The 11,924-nt window shown below is 42.5% G+C and overlaps 1 protein-coding gene across 1 annotated transcript in view; it reads right to left on the reverse strand.

Annotated features, from left to right (window-relative positions):
- CNTN1 (contactin 1) overlaps positions 1-11,924 on the reverse strand; it is a 173,608-nt gene that overhangs the window by 18,168 nt on the left and 143,516 nt on the right. Inside the window, exon 16 of the mRNA XM_015822697.1 lies at positions 7,889-7,959. Within this exon, the coding sequence (XP_015678183.1) occupies positions 7,889-7,959 (71 nt within the window). The remainder of the gene's footprint in view (positions 1-7,888; positions 7,960-11,924) is intronic.

Consider the following 11,924-nt stretch of genomic DNA (forward strand, 5'->3'; position numbering starts at 1 on the left):
TCTGTTGTTATGTAATGGCTGCTGTTACTTAAGCCAGACTTGCTGTCTCCAGGCTGGTAATTAGGTTTTGGGCAGGAAACTGTTACTTTAAACCTATTGTCTGCCGCCTGGAGGCTAACCATATAAGTAGCTGCACAGCAGCTATTTGAGCTGCTTCTGTTCAGAGTTAAATAAACTTGTTGCTGTTTCAACACTCGTCTCACTTAATGCCTTCAAGAACTGAATACTTAACAGTGGTGATGAGGGTGGGATGTGCTGCTTTATCATAAAAGTTTGAAGTCACTAGAGGGTGAGGCCAGCACAGAGCCTGGCAGGAATTACGTTCCCCCCACCTTGGTCTACCAAGCAAGACACACTGGAGATCACCACACCCTAAGGATCTGTCCTAGGGCCTATGCAGAAGCCAGCAGCACAAGGCAACACGAGCAACAAGAAATGCAAGCAACTCACCATGGCGAAAGTGGGGAAACTCAAAGAGTTCGACATTAACCACCTGGAGCGATGGGCGTCCTACATTTCCCGTGTAGAAAACTACCTCCGCGCCAACCAGGTCGCCGAAGATGGACTGAAGGCCGCGACCCTCCTCTGCGTGTGCAGCCCCGCCACCTTCGACATTACGGAAAACCTGGTCGCCCCGACGCTGCTCGAGTCCGTCACATATGCGGACTTGAAGAAATTATCCATGATAGCGTGGAGGCACACTTTTGAGCAGCGGGAGCAACAACCCGGCGAATCGGCCACAGAATTCATCGCCGCTCTTCGTCAAGCGTCCCGACTCTGCAATTTCACAGATTTGGAGGAGAGACTAAGGGACCGTCTAGTCTGTGGCCTCCGGAATCGAGAGTTCCAACAAAAACTTTCTGCTAAGGAGACTCTCTCGCTACAGGAGGCCTTGAAGGAGGTCATGGTGGACGAAGCCGACGGAGGGGCCGTTAAAGCGCTGCGGCACTCCAAAAGCACGTCAAGCACCGAAGCAGTCCACCACGAGGACGCCGAGTGAAGGGAAGACACTGACTCAGACTACAAAGTCGACAAGCTAAAGAGGCACCAAGAGAAGGGTCCGAGGCCAGCTGACAAGGCAGTTCCGTTCCTTAGGTGCATGGGTTGCGGAGGGCACCATCAATGCGTGGAATGTCATTTCCATACAGCAATGTGCCGGGCATGTGGCAGGTCAGGCCACATTGCCGCCATCTGTTGAGGTCGCCAGAGGGAGCGTCCACAGGAAGATTCAATCAGGAGAGGTACCGGGGCCCTGGGGCAACACCGAGTAGGGTTCTGTGCCAGCTGAAGGAGCGTTCTCCGTACTGGTGCCCATCGCCCCCTTAAGTCAAAACTTCGACTCCAAGTCAAGCTTCAGGGAGTTCCATATAAGATGGAACTAGACACAGGCTCAGCCATGTCCATCATCTCTATAGGAACATTTAGGCACATATGCAGCCGCAGCAATAGATGGGCCAAACTTCAGCCATCTAATTTAATGCTCATCGACTTCCAAAACTCCCGAGTAGTGGTCAAGGGTGAAGCCACACTTCTAGTGAATTTCAAGGGGTTTGCAGGCCCACTTGATGTTGTTGTGGTAGAAGGCCAATGCACAAGCCTCATAGGGCTTGATTGGTTCAATGCATTGAGCATTCAAGTAACCACATTCACTGGACACAAGCAGCGGATTTGTCTTCAGTCTGCCAAGAATTCTCAGATGTTTTCAGTTCATGCCTAGGGGAGTACAAGGGTCCTTCAATAGCCTTCAAGCTTGATCCAATGGTAATGCCAATACGGATCAAGCCTCGTCGAGTGCCTTTTGCTTTAAAACAAAAAATCAACACAGAGCTGGACAAGCTGGTCAGTCAGGGGATATTGCAGCCCATAGATAGTGGGGAGTGGGAGACCCCCATAGTAACACCACTAAAGGCCAATGGGGAAGTGCGAATATGCACTGACTACAAGTGTACCATTAACCGGGCACTTCAGCAGCACATGTACCCAGTGCCAGTTGTCAGCCATATTTTGGCATCATTGCAAGGTGGCCGCGTGTTCGCCAAATTAGATTTGGCACAGGCCTACCAACAGCTGCCGGTGGACGAGGCCACGGCAGCCGCCCAAACCATCGTCACCCATCGGGGGGCCTTCAAGGTCAAGCACCTATAGTTTGAGGTGAGTGTAGCCCCAGGGATTTTCCAGGGAGTAATGGAGCGAACGCTCAAGGGCATTCCAGGGGTCTGCCCATATTTGATGATGTTCTCATCACCGGAGAAACTGCAGAGATATTGGCTGAATGGCTTAGAGCCATCCTTCAGCGGTTTCGCACAGCGAGACTCAGATTAAGAAAGAAAAATGCAAGATTCGGGTTGAGTCAACGGAGTTCTTGGGGTTCCGCATCGATGCCGACAGCATCCATCCAGCGGACTCAAAGCTGAAAGCGATTTAGCAGGCCCCAAGCCAGAAGTCCAAGGGAGAGCTTCAAGCCTTTTGGGGCCTTCTTAATTTTTACCATGCCTTCCTTCCAAACAAGGCCGCTGTGGCAGAGCCATTACACCGGCTCTTGGACAGACAAGCCCAGTGGAAGTGGACCAGTGTCCACGAAAGGAGCTTCCAAGCAGTCAAATCACTGCTGTCCTCAAACTCTGTACTCACGCATTTTAACGAAAGGCTGCCAGTCTGCATCGCGTGTGATGCATCTCCGTATTGGGTTGGGGCTGTGTTCAGCCATTTGTCGGCTGATGGGAAACAGTCTCCCATCGCCTACTATTCTAGGACCCTGTCATCTGCAGAGCGCAACTTCGCGCAAATTGATAAGGAGGCTTTGGCAATCGTGGCTGGAGTTAAAAAAAATTCCACGACTACTTGTACAGTTGCCAGTTCACGGTCTTTACAGACCACAAGCCACTCCTAAGGTTGTTCACTATGAACAAACAGACACCCCAGATTCTGTCACCTCGAATTTTGAGGTGGTCTATTTTTCTGACAGCCTACAACTACAGGCTGGTTCACAAACCGGGCAAAGAAATGGGCCATGCAGACAGCCTTAGTAGGTTGCCCCTACCATATGTAGAGCCAGCTCCAGCTCCAGCTGCACGCATCCTGGCTATCCAGGATCTGCCAGAGTCTCCCCTTCATGCTGGGGATGTAGCTGCTGAGACGGCAGCTGACAAAATACTGAGTTGTGTATTGAATTGGGTGCACACAGGATGGCTAGACAAATGTCCAGGACCAGAATTTCAGAGCTTTTTCATGTGTAAAGATGAGCTTTCAGCTCATAAAGGGTGCATCCTTTGGAAGTAGGGTCATTGTTCCCAGCTCGTTAAGACCCAGAGTGCTTGAGTCTCTGCATGAGGGCCATCCAAGAATAGTCCGGATGAAGGCACTCGCGAGGAGCTACCTTTGGTGGCCTGGGCTAGATAAGGCTATCGAGGCCCAAGTACATGGTTGCATCACGTGTCAACAGTCCAGACCGGAGATGCCGCAAGCCCTGTCCACCGATGGGAGGACACTCACACACCGTGGTCACGAATCCACATTGACTTTGCCGGGCCCTTTCAAGGACAACTGTTTTTAATAGTAGTCGATAGCCATTCAAAATGGTTAGAGGTTGCACCAGTTCCCAATATGACTATTGCCAGGACTATCCAGGAACTACGCAGAATCTTTGCAACACACGGGCTTCCAGACGTCTTAGTATCAGACAATGGGGCTCAGTTTACTGGTTCAGAATTCCAGTCCTTCCTCAGGACAAACCTCATAAGGCACGCCATGTCAGCTCCCTTTCACCTGGCCTCAAACGGCCAAGCAGAACGCATGGTCCGCACAACCAAGGAGTCCCTAAAACTGATTGTCACAGGAAACTGGCAACACAGATTGGCGACTTTCTATTCTGTCAGTGTACAACTCCCTGCACAGCCACGGGCAGAAGCCCAGCCGAGCTACATTGGGGCTGATGTTTGATCACTAAGCTGGACAGGCTCCACCCTGACCGAGTTGCATCAGACTCTGCACGGCCAAAGGCACCCAGAAGTCTGCAAGTGGGTGACTGGGCTTGGACCCGGAATTACGGGCAAGGGGCTTTGTGGGTGGCAGCAGTGGTTGTAAAGGTGTCTGGGCCACTTTCCTATGAGGTGGTCCTTGAAGATGGGCAAGTCATTCACCGGCACATTGATCAGCTGCATCGGCAGCTGGTGGATCAGTCACCGGCTCAGGACTCCCAAGAGGGCCACACACAGGGACCACACATGACAGCAGTCCAACAGAAGGGTTTGCACACTATGACAGGACCCTCCCTCAAGGAGACAGGGGAATGGCCATAGTAGAGCCTCCTCCAGACGCACAGATTGGATCAGCTGAACAAGAAAGGCAAACAGCGCTGAGAGACAGCCCTGCAGACTTTGCTGCATGAGTGGACTTTGGTTTGGGCCGACCGGGACTGGCCAGCCAAAGGGACTTGAGTCAAACCAACTCCACTGAACCTCTGAGTCCTGGCCTACCCAGCCTGGCAGGCAAGCAGGTAGACCAGGCAACTCCGGCAACCCTTAGGTGTTCTGAACGGTCAAGAAGGCCACCTAAGTATCTGCAAGATTATGTCAAACAATTAAGGGTTTGAACTATCTAGGGGGAAGGGTTGTAATGTATTGGTCACAACTGTTTTGAATCAGTTGCTTAATGTCTAATCACTTGTTTGAATGTCTGACATAGATTCTGTTGTTATGTAACGGCTGCTGTTAGTTAAGCCAGACTTGCTGTCTCCAGGCTGGTAATTAGGTTTTGGGCAGGAAACTGTTACTTTAAACCTATTGTCTGCCGCCTGGAGGCTAACCATATAAATAGCTGCACAGCAGCTATTTGAGCTGCTTCTGTTCAGAGTTAAATAAACTTGTTGCTGTTTCAACACTCATCTCGCTTAATGCCTTCAAGAACTGAATACTTAACAGTTTATATAAAAGAAATGTTTTCTCTGTTTTTTTTCTTTTTTTAAGATATGAGAAATGGAAAAGTGTTGGGATGGCTTGTATGAGAAAAAAGACTTAAATACTTAAGTGTAACTAATTTTGAGAAAATCTTAACTAGTAAGAATGCTTTGAATATTTTTGGGAAAACAAATTTAAATAAGAATTCTGTAACAGAATCTATGACAAGGCAATTAGAAAAGAAGCTTTATATTGATGTGGTTATTATTTGCAGAAACATGAGAAAAATGTCTATATTTAATTGTCATTTATTCAAATAATAAGAACTGTATTAATTTAAGGTTGGCAAAAGAGGATATTATTGGAAGAAGAGGAAATCAAGTAAAGCCATTATATGGACTATAGAATTATAGAAATTAATTGTTATTGATTGTTTTTATAATACTAACCCAGACAACACGCTGTTTACCAAATATTAAGGTGATTATGTTAAAAATCAATAATTTTTTTTTTAAAAAAGACTGAATAGTATTCGGGGTCAGTATGGAATATATGACAATTTTCTAATTAGTGGTATGTCACTCATATTTGGTAAGTTATATGTAAATAATATATGCAGCATATCTAATAGCTAGACTCTGAATTCTTGTTTTTCAAGTTGTAAGATCATGCATAAAAAGAGTAAAAAAATAAAACATTATGTCATGTCACATTTAATTCCATTATACTGACATTTTCAGAGATTACAGGAAGTAAACTCTAAGCTGCAAGATATTTATGATTTTTATGACATGCCAGGTATTTTTTTTTATTCTGGCAAAACATAAGAGCTAAAGCAAAAGATAAAAAGAAGTATCCTCTTTGAATAATGGAAGTAATAAAATGGTCAATTACTCTTTTTATAAGAAGATACTTGCAGGTGCTGCTTAGGAAAGACAGACTGTATTTTCTAAGCAGAATTTTTTTCATGCTCATGATGTTGGATCTGTACCATAAAGGATTTTTAGTGGGGGGATCTTGCTTTCATTTTATCAAAAAGCTATGTTTGTAAAACATCCTTATTGCTTGCAAGCAGTGGTGGGATTCAGCCAGTTTGCACCAGTTTGGTAGAACTGGTAGCTAAGTTTTTGTTGCCTGGGCCCAGAATGGACTTCCAGAAATGGCATCCACACAGAGAACCAGTTCACATATTTGATCCCATCACTGCTTGCAAGCCATGGAAGACCTCATATAAACAAGCAATCTTTTTTTGCCTGCTTGCTGAGAAAGCTTATAAAAATCATATTAATTCTAAAACAAACATGGGAGAGGCTTGCAATTAAGTCTTATACAGTCCTTCAGCAGTCATGTTTTACAATTATTCGTAACAATATCATTTTTAAATTAGAAAATGGATTCATTTAGAAATGCTATATGCTTATAAAATGCAATAAAGTTTTAAAAGATTATTTAATCAAACTCTGCTACATATTATAAATGCCTGTCCAACTCTGAAGTCCTTTGCCATCAAAACTAGGCCAGGTCAAATTCTATATAGCATATGTCTAGTAGAGTGTTTGGTATTTAACAAAGCCATCTTCAGGCATTTCTTAAAAATCAGCCATTTAATACATTAACAGCCTGTTACAAACATTTCTAAACCTCTGTTTTCACTTTGCTATTATGGGGTACTGAGTGTAGATTAATGAGAAAAGAAATGAATTTCAACAACTGTAGAATCAGGCTGCAGCATAACAAAATTGACAAAATGAAGGGAGGTCTGAATACTTTCTGAATAAACTGTAAATCAAAAATCTTTATTACGGGCTTTGACTAGCATTTACAATTTAACAAACACAGTAAAAGAAAGAGCAGTTTAATACAACAATTAGTTGTTAGAGAGGAGAATGGAACAATAAAGCAGCATGCCTAATTAAAAAAATTCTGCAGTTGTGTGATTTGGAAAAAAAAATTGGCCATCTGATGTGTAAGAATAGGTGTCCCTTAAAAAATAATAAACATAAAATTTATCTGCATGGCCCTCATAGTTGGAAAAGATTGGTGCAATCAAAGCATATCTTAGGGCGTTGTAGAAAGGACACCAAAGTCTAAGTGATTTAAAGTGAGGGGAAACAAGGTACTAGGTGAGAGAGAATACACATTATCTGCCACTTGGCCATCTCTCTGCTGCTCTCACTGCTTCATATTTGTTTAGATTTGCAACTCCTTTAGTCAGGTGGAATTCATATGTTATCAAAGCAAGCCTATTTTAAGCATCTGCTAGGTTCTAGCAATCACTTGATGTTTAAAAGGTGTGGTATCTTTTGTGATGCACTTTTTTCAGATCTCAGACCCCACACCAAGTAGCAATGCTTTAAGCCAGGCATGTCAAACTCGCGATGTCATGTAACATTGCGCGACGTATCGCGACTTTTTCCCCATTGCCAGCAATGGAATGGGTGCGGTTTCGTCGTGATGCATCCGGCCTGCGGGCCAGCAGTTTGACATGCCTGCTTTAAACAGTGATCTGAAAAAAAACTAACTGACCCAAATAGAATGTTCATCAAGAAAAATTCTAATGTGACTCTACTTTTTAGCAATCAATATTGTAGCTGGTCTGCACCGTTTGCTAAACGTTTGTGTAGATTCTAATTTAATTTTCTGACTTAAGAAAGAAATACCCAATATTTATTCAATATATATCATCACCATTGTTCATTTTATTCCGATTAGCCTTTAAGACCACTTTGAAAAGGAATTTTAAATCTTAAAAAAAATAAGTATGAGTATAAAAACTCATCATGTATGTACACAAATTATTTAGTAATATTTATAATAACCTACGTTCTATAGTGACCTATTTTATATGCACAAAACCCACTTACTTCAGCAGAAGAATTAAACTTTTATTTATTTATTTATTTAATGTCTACACTGACCATCTCACCTAAATGACTCTGGACAGTTTAAAACATTCTTCTATAATATAAATAAATACACTGGATAATACCTACCACCCATGTTATAGTCAGTTCTCTATTGCTTCCACCTCCTCCTCCAACCTCAGAAGGGGCCACATTTGGAGCTGAATAATAGAAATAAAAATAAATATTTAATTTCTCCATTTATTAATTATATGCATTTGAGATGATAAGGCTTGCACAATTTCAAGCCTTAAATAATGAAATATAGACTGCTACCAGCAGAAACCTGCCAGTTTTCTTCAGATACTGAATTTACACTTTTTCACAGTGAATAGTTTCTTTTTGGAGATCATGGGTAGGCAGATACTAGAGGGATATATTGTTCTTACCTCGAGAGTTTATACTTAATGGATAATATTTTGGAGTCAGATATGTGCATGCTTATATCTTATGGCTTGCTTACAGTAGCCTTCTCCTCAAAGTAATATTATCCTGAAGGGGTAAAGCACAACTAATATTTTCAATCAGTATGGATATAGAATGTGCCTAATTAGAACTTTAGTTTCACCCATCTGGGAATACAGAATTGGAGAAACTTGATCCACAAGATGGTTTGCATTATATTTGTCATTTGACAAATAATATTTATTTATTTAATTTATTGTATAACTGCCCATCTTAAAATCTATTATAGACAGACTACATTCAATAAAACAAATGCAACCATAAAGCGAATAGTAAAAGGAAAAAAGATTAATTGGAAAACTCAGAAAAGACATGGGTTAGAAACTCTCAAAAATGTTTATAATTAATGAAGAAAATTGAAATTGTTCAAAACAATATAAGATATGGATTGCTAAAAATCTATTTATGATTACTGTAATATACATAATAAAGAATCAAAGCTGAACTGGCTATGCCTACTTGCTTCTGATGCGCCTCGCCTTCTACTCATGAAAACTTTGTAATTCAACACATCCGGAAAGTAGCAGGATAGGAAATGCTATATTTAAGCACTAGATTCTAGATATGCTTTGAACCAGTGCTTTTTTTGTCATAGAACTCACTGGAACAGAGTTCCGGCACCTTTTTTTGACAGATTTTCCAAGTTTTAAAAGTAACTTTTGAAAATTTGAAGTTTGGTCCATGTGGATTTGAATCGCCCTGTCAAGCATAGCAGGTCGGCAGCAAAATCATTAAAATGGTGCATGCAAGCTGCTTGTGTGTCGAGTCCAATGCATGTGTACTTTGTCCGGCTGCTCGGCTTGTGGCACTGCTTGGCTTGTGATTGGTCGTGTGGTCGCACGCTGAGTGCTTACTGTGGGCAGCGACCATTATGTTTCATTACACTACTGACATGTGTGGGTGTGTGTACAATGATTGACTACATGTGAAAAATAAATAAAAGATTAACAAGATGTGAGTTCCGGCACCTTTTTTCTAACAAAAAAGCACTGCTTTGAACTATCCTGCAAATAAAAATGTCATCAAAAAGTCTGCAGATAAAGCCAGGGTGGTAAGCTAGAAAAAGAGAAATTCTGTATCATTTTCACAGGTTAAGAGTCTGACTAAAGAATATTGAAAAGCAGGTCAACCCTAGGCAGTGTAACAATTTATTTATACTAAAGCTGAGTCCAACTAGAAAAAGCAAGATACAACCTGAAATGTCAGTTCCAGCCAGACATATTATCATCCAGTGGTGGGATTCAAATATGTGAATAACTGGTTCTCTGTGTAGATGCCACTTCTGGAAGTCCATTCTGGGCCTGGGCAACAAAAAATTAGCTACCGGTGCTGCCGAAGTGGTGCGAACTGGCTGAATCCCACCACTGTCATCATCCCTACAAGAAAATCCATCTGAGAAATCTGGTATTTCAAATGACAGAGTCAAGCCCCATATATCTTTGGAAGGCATATGTAAGTCTTACTATTTGTGACTGCAAAAGAATTTTTTTTTAGATCTGGAACTAGACAGAAACTCTGCCAGCTCTGACAATGCTGTAAACACAGGGAGAGATAATATTCAAAAAGACTGATGCAGGGAGATGAACCTTGACCAAATCAAAGCTGTACACTTTTAGCTGTACTTGGATATACGTAGAATATAGAGGGATTGTGTTAAGGTTGCCTAGATAGTTCATGCCTAGCTGGAGCAAATTTATCTCTGGTGCTCAAAGTCTCTTCAGCATTGCTGATACTTGAGCTGATGTTAATTACTGCAAAATTTCACTCCTTGAAACACTGATTCTTTGCTGGAATTGAAATACTATTTTTGTCTAAACCTTTTCAACACTAATTCAACAACTCTTGATTAATTTATAGTTTTACAACCTGGCTTGATACTGACTGACTGAATACCTATTCCATTTAACCCTGTCAGAATCTGGTAAAATGTGAGAACTTCTTTAGCCAAGCACAAAGTTAGTGTGTTGGATCTAATACAGTGGTTCTCAACCTTTTTAATGCAGCAACCCCAACCGGTTGTAAGTCGAGGACTAAACCAGTCGTAAGTCGAGGACTAAACCGGTCGTAAGTCGAGGACTACCCAACCAGTCGTAAGTCGAGGACTTTCCCTGCCCGGGAGCACCGCACATGCGTGGTTCCGCCCCCTGCGCTGGCCGAGGCGTATCTGGCAAGCGGCAGAGACGGAGCAGGCCGACCACCAGCTGGCCTAGCCCAAGGGAGGTAAGGCACCCGCCGGAAAAGGGGGAAAAAATGGCGGACAAAAAAAATGGCAGACAGCCTTGCTTGGCGACCCCCATGAAATGGTCGATCGACCCCAAATGGGGTCCCGACCCACAGGTTGAAAACCACTGATCTAATACAAGAAAATCAAATTCTTTGGGACAGCAGCACTTGTCATACAATGCAGCATCTATTGAGTCAGCTTAATGCTTAAACTCCTCCTGCTTCATTCTCTAACTTGTCTGAAATACCAAGTTTTTCACACAAAATATTGGGAAAGGATTCCAGGATATTTACATTACTACATTTCTAATATGAAATGATATATCCCCAAATAACTGATCTTGGGTTGGGAGTTTAACCAGTTTGGGAACTAAATAAGCATTTCCTTATTTAACAAATTTCACTGGCCTTATGAGAATGTTTGAAGATTCTTCCTCAAAGGCTAATATGGATAGACCTTCAATGTTTACAACGGGGGCACAAGTCTGTGTCGAACTACTGTATACCTGTGCCCTTAGATTAAAAGCTGAATGAGGGATCCATTAGTGGTCCAATTTCAGGAAGGCTTAATTGATGAAGTGTATTACAAAGAGGCAAGACAACACCCACATTTTAACTACTCATATGGTTGTGTTTATAGTAAAGATCAACTGGAGGTTTGGAGTGCCCAGTGAGAAAATGCCTATACATACAAACATATGTACATACCTACATACTTTTATTTTAAAAACTTTGCGTCTGAGTCTGCAGTAGCAGAGTCCATGATGCTGGGTGGAACACACCTATGATTTCCCAAAAAAGAAAAGATGTGGCCCTGAAAAGGAAGCATGTGTCTTACTATGGGCTGCCAGAACAAACTGTACTCTGTCTTTCAGAAAGATATGAATCTTTTATTTTAACTCAGCTAAGTCAGGAAATGGAGGTGCCAGAGAGCAGGAAAGCAGAAATATTGATAACATCTTCAAGTTAAGTCCTCTTTCTTACTAATATTTGCAGTTTTCTATTCCTATAATACTCAGAGAGATGAACAACTTTCAATTATTGCTTAGCCTTGATAGTTTCAGAAGCCTCTAACAATTTCAGGAACCTGGAACTCAATTTCTACTCACAAACTGGGTCAAAGGCTGATACAGATGCAGACTATGGTGGATGGCACTGACAGTTGTGTTGTGTCCTGAGACTGCAAAAGCAGGCTCGGGACGTTGCAAGAGTCCCAGGCATTTGCAAAAGCTGCCCGGCACCAGACTGAGTGGCGCCGGCCTTGCGCGCATGCGCAAGGCGGGAAAAGACCGCCTTATGATTGGTTGGATTTGCCCGGGGATCAGAAGGTATAAATAGAGGCCTGCGTGCCTCTGCTCGGGTTGTTCGTAGATTGGAAGCAGAGAATAAAGACTTGTTAGAAATGCTTCGTCTCAAGCGCCATTATTCTCCGGACTTA

The sequence above is a fragment of the Protobothrops mucrosquamatus genome, unplaced genomic scaffold, assembly GCF_001527695.2.
Source record: "Protobothrops mucrosquamatus isolate PMUCROS unplaced genomic scaffold, P.Mucros_1.0 scaffold1645, whole genome shotgun sequence".
NCBI classification, from domain to species: domain Eukaryota; kingdom Metazoa; phylum Chordata; class Lepidosauria; order Squamata; family Viperidae; genus Protobothrops; species Protobothrops mucrosquamatus.